Raw genomic sequence first — 21,872 nt, forward strand, 5'->3', positions numbered from 1 at the left:
ACAACAATAGAGAAATCAAAAGCTGGTCTTTTGAGAAGATCAATAACATTGACAACCTATAGGCAGATTGGTCAGAAACAAGAAAGAAGACATAAATTATTAATATTTAGAATTAAGGAGGACATTCTATAGACAGTACAGACATTAAAATAATAATAAATATTATGAACAACTTTAAGCCAACAAATTTGATAACTCAGTGAAATGGACAAATCTCTTCCAAGACAAGCTACCAAAACTCACTCAAATAGAAATAAATAACATGGTAGCCGTTTATCTATGAATAAATCATTTTTGTAGTTAAAAATCTTTCTACAAAGGAAACTTCAGTTCTGTACGATGTCACTCGTAAAATGTGCCAAACATATATGGAAGAAATAAGTTCAACTTTACATAAACTGTTCCCCAAAAAAATTAAAGAGAAGTGAACACTTCCCAGTTCATTTTATGAGGGCAGAGTTACCCTAATAGCAAAACCAGAAAAAGATACTACAAGAAAAGCAAACAACAAGCTAATGTCCTTCATGAACATAGACAAGAAAAATTATTATCAAAATATTAGCAAAAGGAAATGATGATGGAGTTTCTTTTTGGATTGATAAAAATGTGCTAAATTTCATTTGGTGATGATTACACAACTCTCAGAATATACTGAAAACCATTTAATTGTACACTTTAAATATGTGAATTGATGTTTCCTCCTAAAATCAGGAACAAAATAAATATGCTTTCTCATATAAACTTCTGTTCAACATTATCATAGCCAATATAATAAAGGCAAGAAAAATAAAAGACATATAAATTAAAACCGAAGTAAAGCCGTCTTCATTCTTAAACAACATATGTACATAGATCTATCCACATGAATTTTTATGGAAAATTCTAAGGAATCTCCTAAATAACTTTTAAAGCTAATCATTGAACTTTGCAAGGTCACGGTATACAAGATCAAGTTATAAAAATTAATTATATTTCTAGTAATGAACAACTAGCGATTGAAATTTTTAGAAATTATAATAGCATCAAAATATGAAATGCTTAACAATAAATTTAACAAAATATGTGCAAGACTTGTGCACCAAAATCTACCCAAAAAATGCCGAGAGAATTTAAAAACCCAATAAATGGAGAGAGAGACTGCATTCGTGGGTCAGAAGATATTAAGATGTCAATTATTTCCAATAAATCTGTAGATTCAATGTAATCCTAATAATGCCCCAAAGGCTTTTTTGTAGAAATCAACAAACTGACACTAAGATTTGTATATAAATGTGATGTACCTGGAATAGGCAAAACAATTTCAAGCAAGAACGAAAGAGTAGGATTTGTACTACCCGATTTCAAGACTTATTGTAAAGTGACAGTAATCGAAACAGTGTGGTATTGGCATAAGGATAAACATATAGATCAAAATAATAGAATAGAAAGTCCAGAAATAGCTCTCCACATATATGGCTTATGGATTTTTGACAGAAGAGCCAAGTTAATACAATGGGTGATTGGGTGGTTTTTCAAGAAGCGGTGCTTGGACTATTGGCTATCCGTATGGAGGAAAAACAAAATGAGTCTACATCTTTGTCCCACACCATGTGTAAATGTGAGCTTGAATCAGACTTCAAGTCTAAATGTAATAGCTAAAAATATTACATTTCTAGAAGAAAAAGTGCAGGAAAACAATCTTTGAGACCTTAGGTTAGGGAAAGGTTTGTTAAGGCATTAAAACACACACACACACACACATACACACAAAAGAAAACTTGGTAAATCAGACTTCATCAAAATTTGAAACTTTTTTATTTCAAAAGGCACTATTAAGAAAAATGAAAGGCAAGTTCACACTTAAAGAAAATGTTTTCAAATGTAGTCTGATAATGGATTTATATTTAGAACATATAAAGAACTCTTAAAATTCAGTAATAAAAAGATAAACCCATTTTTTAAATAGGTGAAAGATTTGAATAGACACATTACTAAAAATCTATGTGGCACATAAGACATGAAAAGAAGTTCAGTATCATTCATCATTAGAGAAATGCAAATTAAAATCACAATCATTATGACTATAATGGCTCGAATTGAAAAGACTGAAAATGCCAAATGTTAATGAGGATGTGGAGCAAATAGGACTTGTATTCATTGCTGGTAGGAATACAAAATGATGTAGTTCCTTTGCAAAATGTTTTGGCAATGTCTTATACAGTTAAGCACACACTTACTATATGATTTAGCAATCCTGCCCTTAGACATTTACCGAAGAGAAATGAAAAATGTGTTTACACAAAGACTTGTGCTCAAATGTTTATAACAACTTTACTCAAAATCACCAAAAATTGGAAACAATAAACAAAATAGCCGAAAAATGGATGTACAAATAACACTATATTCATACAATTAAATACTACTTGAGAAATGAAAAGGAACACACTACTAATATATGCAACAACATTTATCTCAGAAAGGATTGTGCTGAGTGAAAGAACCCAGCCACAAAAAAAGACGAGACTACTTGGCATAATTCTATTTATATGAAACTGTAGAAAGACAAATATAATCTATAGTGACAGAAGTCAGATTAGTAGTTGGCAGGAGCTGGGACTTGAGGGAAGGAATTGACTACAACGGGAACTTTTAGGAATATAGAATGTCTTATATCATGATTGTGGTGGTAGTTGCATAACTATATACATTTGTTCAAAAATTCATAGAATTGCACGTCTGAAATTAAATTGTAGCTCAACAAAGCTGCTTAAAAGTAATGATGATGAAGATTATGATATGATAATGAAGGAAATGGTGGCATCCTCTCCAAGGCACACAATAAACAGATACCCTCTCTGCATATTTTTCCCCTAAAAACAGGGAATCCACTGACCACAGTGCACTTGAGGGAATTTGATGGGCTAATTTCTTTCTACTGTGTTGAGAAGTCTGAGCTAAAGAAACTTAGCAAGATTTCTGATAATAGAAGCTCTGTTCAGGCTATGTGGCTTGAAGTTTCCCTGTGCCTGCTTTGAAACTGATAAGATCAACATTGTTGACCAGGGGTTCTTGAGATGGTATCTGTACAATTTGTGCACGTCTCAGAACACTGTCAGTCATGTGGTCAATGGTAGATTTGTGACCCTGTGTCCCATGGTTTGAAGAGCGTGGATTATACAACCAAATACACCTGAGTCTGGATCTAATGTTTATATGTCAGATTAATATCTGGGTCTTGATTTCCTCTTCTGTAAAATAGGGATTTCCCAAACAAATGTTATGGCATGTAGTAGGTGGTATCTGATAAATGGAAAGTGTACTGTGTTTCTAAAATAAATTTTAGAAACACTGGAATAATCAAAGTTAAAAAGAAATCTTTATTATGAAACTTCTTAGATCCTTCCATATGAATTGCTAAGAAGGCAAAAGTAAGCAGCCTGTGTCAGTGCTATCTGGATTCCACAAAAAAGAAAGCCCTCTTGCTTCATTGAGGCAAGCAGAGGAGTTATTTAGAAATCCCATGTGACCATAAGAAAAGCAACAGGATCCAGAAACTTGAGTGTTACCAGGCTTCTCGGTCTCTCAGTCTCTCTCTCTCTCTCTCTCTCTCATTCTCTCTCTCTCTTCTCTCCTCTCTCTTTTCTCTCTCTGCTCTCTCCCCTCTGTTTTTCTTTGTAGGTCACCTTTGTTCTCTCAGACCAATGTTCCTTACACCACAAGAAATTCAAATGGCAGGATTGTCTGCCCCTAGTGCTTTAGCCAATAGAGAAGGAAAGAGACTTTTTAACTCTAGCTCCAGGTTCAAAAATCCTAAGGAAGGGCTCTGATTCACCCAGCTTTGATCAGGTGCTGTTCACTGAATTAGCCAACCGCAGTGCATTATGATTAATGAAACTTGAGTAAAGATGCCCATCCCTGGTCTAGTCAGTGGAATTTGGCCTATAAAAAGGCTTACCAGGCCGCATTTAAACCACGTTATTAAAGTAAACAGAAAATTGTTTTGTTTGTTTGTTTTGAGGCAGAGTCTCACTTTGTCACCCAGGCTGGAGTGCAGTGGCACGATCTTGGCTCACTGCAACCTCCGCCTCCCAGGTTCAGGCCATTTTCCTGCCTCAGCCTCCTCAGTAGGTGGAACTACAGGCACCTGCCACCACGCCCGGCTAATTTTTTGCATTTTTAGTAGAGATGGGGTTCACCGTGTTAGCCAGGATGGTCTCGATCTCCTGACCTCATGATCCACCTGCCTTGGCCTCCCAAATTGCTGGGATTACAGGCGTGAGCCACCACGCCCGGTGTTTTGTTTGTTTAATAATGCTTTTTTTAACATTTATTTTAGGTTCGGGGTACAGGTGCAGGTTTGTTATTTAGGTAAATTGCATGCCAGGGGATTTTGGTGTACAGATTATTTTGTCACCCAGGAAATAAGCATAGTAGCTGATAGGCAGTTTTTTTATCCTCACCCTCTTCCCGCCCTCCACCTACCCTGAAGTAGGCCCTGGTGTCTGTTGTTCCCTTCTTTGTGTCCATATGTACTCAATATTTAGCTTCCACTCTAAGTGAGAACATGAGGTATTTGTTTTTCTGTTCCTGTGTTAGTTCACTTTGGATAATGACCTCCATCTCCATTGACGTTGCTGCAAAGAACATGATCTCATTCCTTTTGATGGCTGTGTAGTATGCCATGGTGCCTATGTGCCACATTTTCTTTATCCACTCTACCAGTGATGGGTGTTTAGGTTGATTCCATGTCTTTGCTATTTTGAATAGTGCTGTGATGAACACATGTGTGCATGTGTCTTTATGGTAAAATGATTTACATTCCTTTGGATATATACTCAATAATGGGATTGTTGGGTCAAATGGTAATTCCATTTTAAGTTCTTTGAGAACTCACCAAACTGCTGTTCACAAAGGCTGACTAATTTACATTCCCATCAACAGTATATACACGTTCCTTTTCTCTGCAGCCTCACCAGCATCTGTCATGTTTTGACTTTTTAATAGCTATTCTGACTAGTGTGAGATGTATCTCATTGTAGTTTTGATTTCATTTCTCTAATGATTAGTAATGAGCATTTTTTCATATGCTTCTTGGCCGTGTCTTCTTTTGAACAGTGTTGTTTATGTTTTGGGCCTGTTTTTTAATCAGGTGGTTAGTTTTTTGCTTGTAAATGTGTTTATTGCTTATAGATTCTGGATATTAGACCTTTGCCAGATGCATAGTTTGCAAATATTTTCTTCCATTCTGTAAGTTGTCTGTTTACTTTGTTGATAGTTTCTTTAGCTGTCCAGAAGCTCTTTAGTTTACTTTGGTTCATTTGCCAATTTTTGTTTTTGTTACAATTGCTTTTGGCATTTTCATCATGAAATCTTTGCCAGGTCCTATGTCCAGAATGGTTTTTCTCAGGTTATCTTTCAAAGTTTTTATAGTTTTAGTTTTTTCATTTAAGTCTTTAATTCATCTTGAGTTGATTTTTTTGTATGGTATAAGGAAGGAGTCCAGTTTCAATCTTCTGCATATGGCTAGCCAGTTATCCCAGCACCATTTATTGAATAGAGAGTCCTTTCTCCATTACTTGTTTTTGTCGACTTTGTTGAAGATCACATGGTTGTAGGGGTGTGGCATTATTTCTGGGCTCTCTATTCTGCTCCATTGATCTATGTGTCTGTTTTTGTACCTGTACCGTGCTTTTGCCTTATGTGCATATAGGCCCACGGAGAAATCTAGCCCTAAGAAGTAAATTGAAGCTTCCTTTCATGATAGGTCATTATTAATAATTACCTTTTATTGGTAATTAATAACACCAATATGCTGTTTTGGTTACTGTAGCCTTGTAGTATAGTTTGAGGTCAGGTCATGTGATACCTACGGGTTTGTTCGTTTTGCTTAGGACTACCTTGGCTATTTAGGCTCCTTTTTTGGTTCTATGTGAAATTTAAAAATAGATCCTTCTACTTCTGTAACGAATGTCATTGGTAGTTTTATAGGAATAGCATTGAACCTGTGATTGCTTTGGGCAGTTATGGACATTTTAACAATATTGATTCTTCCTATCCATGAGCATGGAATATGTTTCCATCTGTTTGTGTCATCTCTGATTTCATTGAGCAGTGTTTTGTAGTTCTCATTGTAGAAATTTTTCACCTTCCTGGATAGGTGCATTCCTAAGTGTTTTATTCCTTTTGTGGCTATTGTGAATGGAATTGCATTCTTGATCTGGCTTTCAGCTTGGTTGTTGTCGGTGTATATAAATGCTGATTATTTTTTTCTGTAATTGATTTTGTATTTTAAAACTTTGCTGAAGTTGTTTATCAGATCAAGAAGCTTTGGGCAGAGATGATGGGGTTTTCTGGGTATAGAGTATTATTATCTACAAACAGGGATAGTTTGACTTCCCCTCTTCCTATTTGGGTGCCTTTTCTTTCTTTTCTTGCCTGATGGCTCAAAGCTAGGACTTCCAATATTATATTGAATAGGAGTAGTGAGAGAGGACATCCTTGTTCTGGTTTTCAAGGGGAATGCTGAGAAGAAACATTTTTTCAATGAGGTAAGGATATCGTTGAGGGGAGACCAAAAATAGATCCTGAAGTCTACTGTTGGCTGCCCACAACATGTGTGGTGCACACACATTCACTTACACATACTTCTTTGCATAATAAAATATGAAAATTGCTTCTCCCATGAGTGGATGCATATATGATAAATGAGGTAACATAAGTTGTTAATTAAAGGAAGTGTTAATTAAAGGAATTCAGCAAAATTCTTGGTTATTTGGCCCTCGAGAGGTCTTGGTCATCAGACTCAAATGAAAAGATCCTCTTTTAATGAAGCCAAATAAATATCTGTTTTGGGGTTTTTGTTTGTTTGTTTGCTTGTTTTTGAGACAGGGTCTTACTGTCACCCAGGCTGCTTCTGGAGTACAGTGGTGTGATCATAGCTTACTGCAGCCTCGACCTCCTGGGCTCAGGCAATCCTACCACCTCAGCTCCCTGAGTAGCTAGGACTACAGGCAAGTGCCACCAACCTGGCTAATTTTTGTATAGTTTGTAGAGATAGGGTTTTGCCGTGTTGCCCAGGCTGGTCTTGAACACCTGGGTCTGAGGTGTCCATGAGAAGTTGATGTGAGTAGAAGTGGCTGGTGGAAAAGGCAAGCCAGACGATAACATTAAGCCTGGGGTAGTCAGATACAGAGAAGTCATCCTTCACACCCCAGCATTCAGCACCTTACCAGGACCTGCTTTGCCTCTTAAGTGTCTCTTGGATCAGAGCAGTATTTTCCATATCCAGCATCACTATCCAAATCTAAACTACTGACATCTTTCCTCTTGACTCCAGATCTATTCTTTGTTTTTTTTTGGGAAAGAGTCTCGCTCAGTCGCCCAGGCCGGAGTGCAGTGCCGCGATGTCAGTTCACTGCTACCTCCACCTCCCAGGTTCTAGCGATTCTCCTGCCTTAGCCTCCCGGGTAGCTGGGATTACAGGCACACACCACCACACCTGGCACATTTTTGTATTTTTAGTAGAGACGGGGTTTCACCATGTTGGCCAGATCTGGTCTCAAACTCCTGACCTCAGGTAATCCACCCACTTCGGCCTCCCTAAGTGCACATTACAGGCATGAGCCACTGCACCCGGCCCAGATCTATTCTTATCTACCTTCAACTCTCTCCTTCAGTCCATCTCCCACTGCAGTGAGTAATCTTTCAAACTGAAAATAGGATCCTCTCTCTTCCTTGCTTAAAAGCCTCCAGTGTTTTTCTGCTATTCCAGGATAAAAATTAAAATCCTGAGCATACCAACAAGGCGCTGCTCCAGGATGTGCCGCAACTCACCTCTCTGCCTCATCTCATCCCACCCTCCTGCTTGTTCTGAGCAACCCAGCTACACTGACCTACTCTCAGCTCTAGGACCTGCCGTATTGTCCTCCACCCCACAACCTTTGCACACACTTCTCCCTCCACTGGACTTCTCTCCCTGCTTGCATAGTTAATCATGCTAGTCCTTCAGAGTAGAGGTTGAGCACCACGTCCTTGGAGGACATCCTCTGGGTCAGGTTCCTTGGTCAATCATTCTTGAGGGACTATGTGACTTTCCTTCTGAGCACCTCACTCAGTTCATAGTTACACCTTTGCTGATCTGAAAAATACCCACTGCACTATCAATTCCATTTGTGCCTACTGCTACCAGCATATAGAAGATACTCAGTAAGTATTTGCTGAATGAACGGATCTAAGGGCAGCGCTATCTCCTATAAGAAGATACAAAAATAAGAGTAGAATTGTTTTATTTTGTAAGGTTAATAAAACTCTTAGAAAAATGCAAAACTACTCTCATATTATTGGTTGTAGAATAATAAAGACCTTACCACTGGATAGAAAAGCCAGATTGAACTGAAAGGACGAATAGCTTTGGCTTCACCATGCATTGTTCAAGTTGGGGCTAAGAGTTAGAATTTCAGGCTAGGAGGAATAAGTACGCAGAAGTGCCCTCTTGTTTTGCCAGTCAAGTCATTGCTCCTTTCTCTGGTAAACCAAATTGCTGTGGCCTGAGGAAGACAGAACCCAGACTAAGGAGGCGCTAAAATACATGGCCGTTAGACCAGGCGCGGTGGTTCATGCCTGTAATCCTAGCACTTTGGGAGGCTGAGGAGGGTGGATTTTCTGGGGTCACGAGTTCAAGACCAGCCTGGCCAACATGGTGAAACCCCATCTGTACTAAAAATACAAAAATTAGCCAGGCATGGTGGTGTAGGCCTGTAATCCCAGCTACTAGGGAGGCCGAGGCAGGAGAATTACTTGAACCCAGGAAGCAGCAGTTGCAGTGAGCCAGGATCGCACCACTGCACTCCAGCCTGGGTGACAGAGCAAGACTCCATCTCCAAATAAATAAATAAATAAATGGCCATTTCCTACAACTTGGAGAATAAGAGAAGAGAGATGGGGTAACAGAAATAAAACTAAGAAATAAAGGGTACATTTATTTGAGTGAAGAAAATTTTAAAGGGCCTTGAAAACCACAGGAGCTCCTCAAGATATTTATGTAATAGAATATATCTTATCCAGGGTTGAGAAGAATAATATTCAAAACATTTGTCACTTCAGTGCATCTGGAGGCATATGAAATTAGACTCTTGGTAGTGGCCTATGCTTGGCTATGTCCTTGGTGTTTTAACCTCAGGCTTCAGGCTGGAAATGTGTTTTCTAGAGCATACATGGAGCACAAAATATTAAATGAACTTTGCTGTATTCAAAACACCCAACAGTGTAGCATCCTCCTTGTTTGGCAGGGAAAGGGCTCAGCATTTGGAAACTCAGCAGTGCATTAAGTATTTTAATAATCATTGTTGACATACAAAGCATATGGCCTTTCAGAATCATTGGGTCAAGTGTTGTAGTTGTCTTCTAGGTTTCTAAAATTACCTTACAAAATTCAAACAAAATTAAATTAGGGCACGTTTCAAGCTACACTAATTCATGAGCTTTGTGTTATAAGCGAGTGAAATGAGTTTTCTCCTAAGATATAAGAGAATCTATGAGTAACTGATTATATTAAAGGAAAAAGCAAAATTCACACCCCTGCAGAAAAAGTTAATTTGCATTTCATTAGAAAATCTAGAGGTTCCATATAAGTAGGCCAGCCTTATGGATACCTTATATTTACTTTGTACCTCCTAGTCATGTCTAAGACCCACCTCATATATCACATCATTTCAGAAGCCTTCATTGTCTGTTTCCTTACAGTTTATATCAGTTGTCTGTCACCACAGTAATGCTGTGAAATAAGCAACCACAACACTCAATGGCTTAAAACAATAAGCATTTCTCACTGCACACAAGGCTATGGTAAGCAGGGCCATTCTCGTCTTTGTGGGCTCACTTGTGTCTGCGGTCAGCTGTGGGCAGAGAGGGCCTCCGAAGATAATGGCTGGGCTCCCTCACATGTCTTGGAGTCAGCTGGTCAAAGACTGATCTGCTGGGACAACTGGTCTGTCCTCCTCATGTCTCTTGCATGCATATGTTTCTTACCCCCCTCCAACTTGTCAGCCCAGGCATATTCTGATGGCCATCTCAAAGAAGCAAGAGAGAAAGTGGAAACAGGCTGGCATTGTTTTATCAAGCTTGCAGTTTCATTACATTTGTTAACATCCCATTGACCAATGCAAGTCACATGGCCGAGCTCAGAGTCAGAGTAGGAGGACACTACAGAGTTACAGGGCAAAGAATGAGAATACAGGGAGGCCATTAGTTATGGCTTTAATGCCATCATCCTACAACCCTACCCCCACTCTGTTCCACCACCAGCATTTATCATTTCCTTGTCTGTGCTGTCTCTCTGTTCCTCTTAGTTCTATGTTTATAATTTACCCATTCTATTATAATATAGTGGCTAACTTGTCTGTCCTCCTTAAGAGATGAGGGGGTCTTTATGCTGTGTGCATTCATTTATAAATATTTATTGACTCCGTGTTATGTGCCTCATTCCTTTACAGCTTTACAGACACCCTAGTTCCTAGCACTGGTCCTGATACATAACAGGCACTCAGTAAATATGTGTTGAATGAATGCATACTTGAAAGCTCCCACACCCGTGTGTATTTTCTTCCCTTTTGAAGGAAAAGGCTGAAGACAGATGCCTTTCAGGACCCCAGTTGAGGCAGCCTTCCTGGCCAGAGCAACTGATGACCAACACAGGGATCTACAGTGAACATCCTCCCCTCTAGACTCCCCCACTTCTCCCCTCCAGAAATCAGGTTTTCTCTTCTCTGCCTTCCTATTCCTCTCAAAGGGAGGTAGGAAATCTCTAACACTTACTCCTCCTAGACTCTTTTTATAGTCAGAGCTCCCAAGGAATTTAAACTACTGGCTCTTTGCTCTACAGTGGAGAATCATCCAGCTCATGGTATGGTCAGTTTGAAAGGAAGTGGGTGGCTGCTGTTCTTTGATCTTCCCAGATCTGTAGACCAAGAATACAGAGGAATTCTTAGTACGGGTTTGACATAGCTATAGACACAAGATTCTATTCATATAGAATATTAATTCTTTCTATCAGTGTGGTGGTCAATGTACTGCCTCATTATTTCCCAATTCCATAGAATCCTTCAGGGAAAACTTATATTTCTGGGTACAATCGTAATTCTGAGCTTCTTGATTTTCCAGTGAGTAGTGTAAGTTGCTTGGGAGGCAGAATAGCACGGCTTCGGAGTCAGGCCGGCTAATTTAGAATGCCAGCCCTGCCCGTGAGTAACTTGCCTTGATGAAGCCTCTCAATCCTCATCAGTAAGAGACAGTAATAACAGCAGCCAAAATAGAATGACGCTGGCATGTGATAAGTAAATTGTATTCACTGTTAGATTTAGTATTATTATATAACATCCTATAATTTTATACATTGCAAGTATGTTCATATTGGTGGTAAAAATGAATGTATTTTATATAAAATGACCTATGTATTTATTTTTATTAGAAAATAAAGTCATCACTTCTTAAACTACTTTAAAGGTTATACTTTAAAATGCATGCAAATACCTCATCTTTTGCAATGGCCTGAAAAATTATTCAGCCAACAAATATGTATTCAGTACCTGCTTTGCACCAGGTTGCTAGGCAATATAATGATGAACAAGGTAACATTGTCCATGCCCTCCTGGTATCCTATGACGAAAGAGTTATTGTTAATACATCAGTATTACTTCCAACTCTCAGTAACCTATCTAGTATCTATAACTTTATGATGATCTGAGATAAATTAATATTTGAACTCATCACACTGAATACACTGAATATATACAACTTTTTATATGTCAATCATACCTCAATAAGGTGGTTTTTGAAAAATTGACTGGTTTTCTCTAGCCAAACTATTGTGTGTTGACACTTTAGATTGAAGGAAGGTGAAATTTTAACTTCATATTTTGTTTTGTTTTTTGGTTTTGTTGTTGTTGTATGTTTATTTGTTTGTGTTTTTTGAGACAGGCTCTCACTCTCACCCAGGCTGGAGTGCAGTGGTACAGTCTTGGCTGACTGCAACCTCCACCTCCCACGCTCAAGTGATCCTCCCACCTTAACCTCCCTACTAGCTGGGACTATAGGCATGCACCCCCACGCCTTTGCTGTTGTTGTAGAGATGGGGTTTCACCATTTTGCCCAGGCTGATCTCAAACTCCTGAGATCAAGTGAGCCACCCACCCCAGCCTCCTAAAGTGTTGAAATTACAGGCTTGAGCCACCGTGCCTGGCCTCAACTTCACAATTTTCAATGCAGCTGTATCAAATTGTAAAACTTTCTATTTTGTTATGAAATAATGTGTAAAATAGATGTTTCTGAATGTTTCCCTGACCTTCACTCCATCCCTGAATTCCTGTATGGTTCAAGGATCCATTGAGGATTCCTCGTACACATTACTCAATAGTAAAAAGTTTCATCCATGGGAAAGTTTTTTTAGGCTGTGTCAAAATTCCCTCCTATGGAATCTTAGATTGGATCCTGGAACAGAAAAAGCACGTAAGTGGGAAAACTGGTGAAATCCAAATAAAGTCTGTTGGTTAGTAAATAGAATTGTATCAATGTAAATTTCTTTGTTTTAACAAATGTAGCATGTGCTGTAAGATGTTAACATTAGGGGAAGCTGAGTGAAGGGTATACAGGAACTCAGCTTCCAAAGACTGTAGGAAAACAATGGAGCAAAGATGATTTCCTCACCACCCTGCTTGTCTCCAGTCTTCTCCCAACCATGGTCAGTTTGTGAATGCCTTGAGAAGAAAGGAATTTTAACATTAGACTAAGAAAAATAGAATTAGGATGGCAAGTGTGCTATAAAATCATAATGTGCTGTACTCCCATTTGGCTCCTTTGGAGGTAAAGAATGGATGTTGTAACATCTTCCCATTTGTCTGGAATTTTCAAAAGTATTTTCATATGTGAAAGAGAAAAGGCCTGCTGTTGGTCTCATCTCACCTGCAAATTTTACCTACTTAAGGGTTAGAGTGATTCAGAAATTCCTCTTTATTTTCATAGGTACAAACACAAGTGCGCCTTGCAAAAAAAAACTTTGACAAATTGAAGATGGATGTGTGTCAAAAAGTGGATCTTCTTGGAGCAAGCAGATGCAATCTCTTGTCTCACATGCTAGCAACATACCAGGTAACAAAGTGATGTTTGTTGCAATGAACCAAGGATGGCACGAGGTTTAAGTAACATAAAAATGGTGTTTGAGCTAAAAGTATGCTTTGGCCATTGTGAAGTTCTGAATGCCTTTCCATAATTTCACTTCCCACATCTCTGCCTTCTAGCATCCTACAGTTTAATCAAACCAAATAGTAGTTATTCTCTGTATATACCATAATTTCCCACTTCTCTACATTTACTTATGGGGTCCCTTCTACCTGGAGTACCTTTCTCCTCCATCCGTGCCTTTCCAAATTCCATTCTTTTTAATGTACCAGACAGAATGTCACCTCTTCCAGTAAGCCTCCTCTAAACTCACTTAGCTTTGTGTCTGTCCATCTCGTGGCATATCTTTCTCATCAGGTTGTCAGTATTCGATGCATGTGTTTTTGTTTCCCCTGTTAGCCTCTGAGTTCCTTCCAGATAACACTGTCCATCAGCAGTGCTACTGAGCACCAACTGAGGGCAGGATACAGAATGCTGGATGTTGTAGGAAATATAACAGTCAAGACCAGGGCTGGGCACAGTGGCTCTCGCCTGTAATCCCAGCACTTTGGGAGGCCGAGGCAGGTGGATCACTTGAGGTCAGGAGTTCGAGACCAGCCCAGCCAACATGGTGAAACTGCGTCTCTAAAAAAATACAAAAATTAGTCGGGCTTGGTGGCAGGCGCCTGTAGTTTCAGCTGCTTGGGAGGCCGAGGCAGGAGAATTGCTTGAACCTGGGAGGTGAAGTGAGCTGAGATCACTCCAGCCTGGGTGACAGAGAGAGACTCCCATCTCAAAAAAAAAAAAAAAAAAAAAAAAAATTAAGACCAGGTTCCTTGTCTTCAAAGAGCTCAAAGTTTAGGAAGAATCTGGAGATAGTGAAGTCTATTTTTCTATACCTCTAGGACAGAGCAGGGTGTGCTAAGTGAAATAAGTTCTAAGGAATCCAATGAAAGCTTAAAGAGGGAGAAATAGAATCAGCTGAGGGATCGCAACAATAGATCGTTAATTATTTACCCTGGGTTTTGGAGGATTTATCAGATGAGAAAAAGAGAATGGAGAGGAGAAGGTCCCAGGTGGTGAGAGCAGGATGAGTTCTGGGAGGCAGCATTCAGGGAAAGAGGGAGGCATTTAGTTTGGCTGAAATACAGAGTGTAAATGGGGGCATAATGGGAAACTTGGGAATGAGTTAGAATCATGTTTTAAAGAATCTTCAAAGCTACAGAGAGTCATACTTCCCTGGGGCCCAGGACTAGAACTGGGCATTCAAAACATTAATAGCTTTACTGTCTTTCTTTGCAGACCACTCTGCTTCATTTCTGGGAGAAAACTTCTCACACTATGGCAGCCATCCATGAGAGCTTCAAAGGTTATCAACCATATGAATTTACTACTTTAAAGGTATGGAAGCTAGAGGGGCCACTAGAAAATCTTGAGAAAAGTGAAATTTTGTTTGTATCACAAGCAAAGTCCATTGCAGAAAGCGTCATAATTCCAGGACTCAGAATGCCAAAGAGAACTGTGCCCCAAGCAGAGTCTTTTTTTTTTTTTTTTTTTTTCTTTTTTTAACTGTGTCAGGATTCAATACAATGATAATCTACTGCAATCCAAAAACACAAATTGAACCTTAGGATACATGTTACTGGGAGATGAATTGTGGTGAACTTGAGTCTAATGATTGGTCCTGCTCCTTTAAAATACTTGTTTGACATTGCTAAAGGGGAGATTGTACAAGTCCCATAAACTACTTTTAATTATTATATTCAAATATCCTCACTTAAGAAGGTATCCTTCTTTCCTCCCTTACTTCTGAAATGTATCATTTTATTCTGAGAGTACCATCCAACATAAAATTGAGTTTTTCTGTAAGACGACAGCAGTATTTTCTAATTGAAAAAGCAGTATTAAACTCAATGATTTTTTGGCTCAGAAGAGATACATGCACCGTGTCTGATTCTCAGTGTTGGATCTGCACATGGAGTTGTTTTTCTCTCTCCTGGTTACAAAAGATGAATGCATATTGAGATAAAGAAGTGATTTTGGTTCCAAAAGGATTTTAAGAATGATGAGAGAACAGTGGTTACTTCATTGCCAGGTCATGTCTTTGAAAGAAAAAAAGAGGCATGAACTAGCTAAAGTTCACCTTGAACTTGCCTTGCTCTTTATTGTTCAAGCAATTTGTGTGCATTTCATTACCTTGCTTGACAAGACATCAAAACATTAAAATTCTTTCTTTTTGCCTTAAATCACTTTTTTGATTTTGAGATGTGTATAATGTCACTGCATCTATACAAGTACCAAAAAATGCGTTAAGACCTTGGCCCTTAAAATGAAGGTTCCAAGAGGAACCCGGGAAAGTCCACTCACCTTGTACTGCAGACAGGACACCTGGCCAAAGAATTTGTTCCTCATTATCCCCTCCCAGCTGGCTGCACGCCCATTGATTGGCACTAGCTGGCATGTTGCGTGGTGAATGCATTCAGAGTGTGTACTGTTTTGCTCTGTAAACTATAAGCACTTCAGGGAAAGGGGAAGGACCTTTTATTTCTTATGTATCCTCTTTTGTCCAGCCAAATGTTTTGTACACAGTGTGCCCTCAGCCTTCCCCTTCACACTGGCAATGTTACCAATGTTGGCAGGAGCTTCATCATCTCTGATTTACTGCTGTTTTCAGCACCTTCAGAAGCAGGCATTCTGACCAAGGCAGACTGGTTAAAAGTATAACTCACACTATTCACAATTCTTATACAGGCCTGAGCGAAATCCCATGGATTTTACTCTTTGATGAGGCAGAGGCTTTTAGGGTTGAGGGCATGAATGTGAATCGGGTTTTCTTTTATATATCATTTCAAAGGTTATCTGTCTTTTACAAGACAACTGTACATTACATACACCAAGATGAAATGATGCCTACCCCAGATATAATTCAGAAGAACTTCAGGCCATGAGTTAGTTGCATATAAAGTACAATGTGAATTCATGAAATTGAAGTTGTGCCACAAGCATGGAAGAACCCATATGTGTATCCCTGGCCTCCTGTGCTGAGGAAAATATGGCTCCTTAATTTTTGCTACGACATTTATCCAGCAGAGAGGATCAAGCTGATTATGCTAGAGCATTTCTGGGCAGATAGTTTAGTGAAAGTTTGTCAGCAGTAGTTCAGGACATACTTACAAATATTTTGGGCAGATGACTATCTGTTAGATTTTACATCCCCAGAACCTTCCTTAAATTATGGTTTAAGTAATAGTTCATAATTAAGTAATAGTTCATCATAAGATTATATTACAATTAACCCATATGTGTATCCCCGGCCTCCTGTGCTGAGGAAAATATGGCTCCTTAATTTTTGTTACGACATTTATCCTGCAGAGAGGATCAAGCTGATTATGCTAGAGCATTTCTGGGCAGATAATTTAGTATAATCTTAGTGGGAGTAATAATGTATCTGTTAAGGTATAATGATGATGTTATGGTAATATTAAGAATAAATGTTCAGAAACCAACCAAATAAACTGTACTTTTGTTCTTTTTTTACCTCTCTAGAATGTTATTCATCTAGGCTTTCAATGATGACATATTACATTAGAATCTCAAGCTGATAGATAATTATTAGGTTGGTGCAAAAGTAATTACAGGTTTTTCTATTACTTTTAGTGGCAAAAACCACAATTACTTTTACACCAACCTAATATTTTTCTTTATGTGGACTCAAATATGATATAATGGAATCCTGTTATGACACAACTATTACATCCATATAAGTACATTGCATATTGTTTTGTATGCCACAAAACATGAAGATGGAAACCATTAATACTTTATGTATCACAGTAAAATACAAGGATAGGATATTGTGTGACTTCTCAACCCTCTTGCACCAGTATTTTTAATACATGTCCTGTGTTTATAAGATTTGTATTTTATCAAGTCATCTTTTAATATATATAATTTTATTCTGAATGGCACTGTATGTTGATAATGGCCATTTTGAAATTTAAGTAAATATTTCCACGATTAATTTATTCTGTGGATTTACCTAAGCAAATAACCCCTGAAATGCCTTTTGGGACTCTGACTGGAAAGAAAACATTGTCTTTAAAAAGGGTTGCCAAGCTCTGTTAATGAAAAGCAAGCCATTTGTTTTCTTTGCTTCAGGGTGTATTCTGAGTGTGTTGGTAATTGTGCCATTGCAGCTGTATTTCCTGACTGTTAGTTTTATGCTTGATGAAGGATGATAATTAATGTGTTAAACACTCGGTGCATCCTGTTTGGAGGGACAAGTTTTTTGCTACAGAATTACAGAGATGTAACTCATGCCCCAAGAAGTACAAAGTTTTACTTCTACTGAACCTTTCTGTAGGAAATAGAGTTATAATTCTTTTACAAAATAATTTTATTATAAAGATGAATTGAAAAATATCCAAGTGACTGTTGTGATATTTTGTTGTAATGTTTTATGTGACAACAAATATTGCTTTTTTACCCAATCCTAATATAATTATATTGATTCTACTTTTACTGACATATTCCTTCATTTTAATTTTTTTTATAATAAATAGATTTTTGTAGCATTTTTAACTTTGTAATTTAGCTTTAAAATTTAATATTTAAGGCCAGGCTCAGTGGCTCAAGCCTGTAATCCCAGCACTTTGGGAGGCCGAGACGGGCGGATCATGAGGTCAGGAGATCGAGACCATCCTGGCTAACCCGGTGAAACCCTGTCTCTACTAAAAAATACAAAAAACTAGCCGGGCGAGGTGGCGGGCGCCTGTAGTCCCAGCTACTCAGAGGCTGAGGCAGGAGAATGGTGTAAACCCAAGAGGCGGAGCTTGCAGTGAGCCACGATCTGGCCACTGCACTCCAGCCTGGGCGACAGAGCGAGACTCCATCTCAAAAAAAAAAAAAATTAATATTTAAAAAGTTTTAATCTGATAATTATAACAGCTCAAGTTTAAGGCAGAGAAACTATCTTCCAAGTGGTTTCCAATGACAGAAGCAATTCCCTGATCTTGTATTTTCACACAACAAACATTTATCAATTCATTGAAATGTTACTACATATATATATATGTATATATATATTTTGCCTGAGTTGTAATTAATATATTTATTTTATATTGATGCTAAATCATCTGGGACTATCTTTCACATGGTAGAAATTATTGAGTCATGGGACTAGGAATGGAATAATGTTACTAGCCAGAACTTGAAAACATGGTCACTTTTCTAGAGAAAGTAACTTAGACTAAGAGTTTATGGCATTTTAAAATACTAAATGAAATTCTGTCTTGTTAGGAGAGCAGTACCCTATCTTAAATTACCAACACTCAGATGTGGTGGTCTTTGCTTCATCTTTCCCAGATGTCATTTGCTTTCACATTTCTCCACAGATCCAGAGCAGACATTATTAAGGGGGGAAAAAAAAGACCTCATGAGTAGAATGGCTTTTCCCTGGAAAATCTGATATATATTTATATCAGCGACCATTTTCCCTCTATCTGGCATGCTGGCAGCAGGTTGAGTTGGGTGTCGCAGTGAGCATTGGGCCCCTTGCAGCAGTGGACATACTCATCCAGGGGTGTGTCCTCCTGCATTTGTATTTTTAAGGAGATCAGAGTGCCTGTATTTAATGAAAATGGCCAGTAGTAAAGTGGATTCCTGTGAAATGTCTCGTTCCAGTGTTTTTGGAAGGAAAGCCAGTATTTTTACTTTGCTCTTCTTTTTCTCTGGTTTTGTAATAAAACAAAGTATGTAAAAGCACAAGCTCTGGAGCCAGCCAGACCTGGCTTTAAGTCTGGCTCTGCATGGTGGTGGTAGTGAGAGGGGTGTGAATGGTTGTGATAGTGGTGGCAGTGGTTGTGTTGGTGATGCTAGTGATGACAGTGGTGGTGACGAAGGAGGTGAAAATGATGGCAGCAGCAGTGCTGGAGGAGCTGGTGGTGGTAGTGGTGATGGAGGAGATGGCGGTAGTGGTGGAAGAGGTGATGGTGGTAGTGGTGATGAAGGAGATAATGGTGGTGGTGATGGTGACGGTGGTGGAGGAGGTGATGGTGGTAGTGGTGAGGGTAGTGGTGATGAAGGAGATAATGGTGGTGGTGGAGGTGATGGTGGTGGATGTGGTGGTGGTAGTGGTGGAAGAGGTGATGGTGGTAGTTGTAGGGGTAGTGGTGATGCAGGAGATAATGGTGATGGTGGTGGTGGTGGTGGAGGTGATGGTTGTAGTGGTGGCGGTAGTGGTGATGAAGGAGATAATGGTGGTGGTGGTGGTGGTGATGGTGGAGGAGGTGATGGTGGTAGTGGTGGAAGAGGTGATGGTGGTAGTTGTTGGGGTAGTGGTGATGAAGGAGATGTGGTGGTGGTGGTGGTGGAGGAGGTGATGGTGCTAGTGGTGGGGGTAGTGGTGATGAAGGAGATAATGGTGGTGGTGGTGGTGGTGGAGGAGGTGATGGTGGTAGTGGTGGAAGAGGTGATGGTGGTAGTTGTAGGGGTAGTGGTGATGAAGGAGATAATGGTGGTGGTGGTGTGGTGATGGTGGTGGAGGAGGTGATGGTGGTAGTGGTGGGGTTAGTGGTGATGAAGGAGATAATGGTGGTGGTGGTGGTGGTGGAGGAGATGGTGGTAGTGGTGGAAGAGGTGATGGTGGTAGTGGTGGGGGTAGTGGTGGTGAAGGAGATAATGGTGGTGGTGGTGGTGGAGGAGGTGATGGTGGTAGTGGTGGAAGAGGTGATGGTGGTAGTTGTAGGGGTAGTGGTGATGAAGGAGATAATGGTGGTGGTGGTGGTGGTGGTGATGGTGGTGGAGGAGGTGATGGTGGTAGTGGTGGGGTTAGTGGTGATGAAGGAGATAATGGTGGTGGTGGTGGTGGTGGTGGTGGAGGAGATGGTGGTAGTGGTGGAAGAGGTGATGGTGGTAGTGGTGGGCGTAGTGGTGGTGAAGGAGATAATGGTGGTGGTGGTGGTGGAGGAGATAATGGTAACAGAAGTGGTGAAAGAGATAAGTGGTGGTGGTGGTAGTGGTAAGGGTGATGGTAATAGTTGTGGTGGTTGTTGAGATGGTGGTGGCAGTGGTGAGGATAACAGCCATGGTAAAGGCTCCAGTAATGACATAGTGCTGGTAATGGGGATGTACTTACTATGAATTCTTTAGTAGATCCAGAAGACAGCCATTTGAAGCGTCAACACAGGAGAGTTTGTTGGGGTTTCTAGGTTATGTTGGTTACGTTACTTTCTTACTGTCCATTTTCATCCTAGATTATCAGTTTTATGTGAGTTTCACAGGTGAGGCTATGAATGGCAGTGGGACAGGAGGTCTGGCCAGATCTCACGCCAGGGTAACCCAACCCATCCCTTCCCTGGCTTTCACAGACACCCTGGCAACTCCCAAACCTGTCCTTCAGCTTTGCAGACCTTGGTCTGGGCTCAAACAATTCCCACCAGGGATAGAAGAGGGCTGGGCAGGCCTGCAGGCAGAAAAGGCAGTAGGGCCTCCCATCTCTGCAAGAGGGCTAATTCTAAAAAATGCAGTTTGGCTTCGTAACTTGCTCTTGATCTGTGCCAAGATTTTAACGCTAAGGAAACCTGAATTTGAAAACATAACCCTGAAAACCCTGAACATGTTCAAAAATAACCATTGAAACAGATGTGCCCATATTTCCTCCTTTCTCTCTTGGGGTGTAGGTCTTAGCACTGTTAGATGGAACATCATTCTAGAGACCAGAATGCTTTTAGCTTTGAAAATTCAGAAAACATCCTTTTCTAAATTTTGTTTTTCTCAAATTCATATGCCTCGCAGCCTTCTTCCACCCACCTCCACATTTCTCAGTTAATCACTGGAACATTTACCAACAGGCCACATGGCTCTGTAGTTACTTGCTTTCAAAATAAAGCCATAATAGTTTTTATGAAAATTGGGTAAATATCCCTGCAATGCTATTTTAGTTACCAGTCCCAACAAGGCAATTACATATGGCGAGCATCCAGGATATCCTTTTAGGCTTTCAAGTTTTCTCTCAGTGTCATTACTTTACACAGCATTTAGCAAGGCTGTTTTTTTCCCAAGCTGCTCCAGTCCAGATCATTGGAAACAGCAAATTGGGATGCATCCAGGTCACCAAGAAAGGAGGGAGTGGAGGGACTGACCAAGGCCACCACTGAAATCTGAGGGGGACGAGCCAGAGTGTGGCTTGTCAGTTGTTCATCCACGCCTGATGGCGACTGGCATTGGTTCTCCCAGGCAGCTGGTAGCTCAGGCCTTCACAACGGCATGTTGCTTCTCCAACCCCCACCTCTGTCATTCCCTAACTCCTCCCTGAGGGGAAAGGGAAAAATATTACTATTGTATGGGTAGGTTGTCCGGGCCAAACGCTCTGCTAAGGGTGAGGTGAAATAATGTCTAGGAGAATTTGTCACACAGTGTGCCAAGGTTGGGATTGTAATTAATAATACTGCCAGGTTCAGCACTGACATATAGAAAGTGAATATATTTCCTTTAACCCTCAGAATAACCTTGGAACATTTGATATACTTGTTCTTGTTTCCCTGTTTCAAATGAGGAAACAGAAACTCAGAAAAGTCTAGTCGTTTGCCTGGGCCTGCATGCCCATTGTGCAGAAGACTGGGAATGGGGGTGCTCCAGCCTTCCCCAGCAGGGCCATGCGCTGCTTCCCAGGGGTACTTCTGGTCATGGGGCAGGAAGGGAGGAGGAGAAAGCAGAAGTGCCACGTTTAAATAATACAGCTGCAA

At 39.9% G+C, this 21,872-nt stretch overlaps 1 protein-coding gene and 1 long non-coding RNA gene across 28 annotated transcripts in view; one reads left to right on the plus strand and one right to left on the minus strand.

Moving 5' to 3' along the window:
* The window catches only part of ICA1 (islet cell autoantigen 1), a 156,422-nt gene that overhangs the window by 96,124 nt on the left and 38,426 nt on the right, over positions 1-21,872 (plus strand). For all 27 annotated transcript variants that reach the window (XM_005550117.4, XM_045388853.3, XM_005550120.5 and 24 more), the window contains exons 7-8: positions 12,994-13,119; positions 14,431-14,529. In XM_005550117.4, coding sequence (XP_005550174.1) covers positions 12,994-13,119; positions 14,431-14,529 — 225 coding nt within the window. The remainder of the gene's footprint in view (positions 1-12,993; positions 13,120-14,430; positions 14,530-21,872) is intronic.
* LOC141409887 (uncharacterized) lies at positions 14,665-17,875 on the minus strand. Its single transcript, XR_012432635.1, has 2 exons — positions 16,817-17,875; positions 14,665-16,726 (listed from the first exon to the last, which is right to left on the minus strand). It is a non-coding gene; the product is annotated as an uncharacterized lncRNA (long non-coding RNA).

Source organism: Macaca fascicularis, chromosome 3 (genome assembly GCF_037993035.2).
Source record: "Macaca fascicularis isolate 582-1 chromosome 3, T2T-MFA8v1.1".
Lineage (NCBI taxonomy): Eukaryota > Metazoa > Chordata > Mammalia > Primates > Cercopithecidae > Macaca > Macaca fascicularis.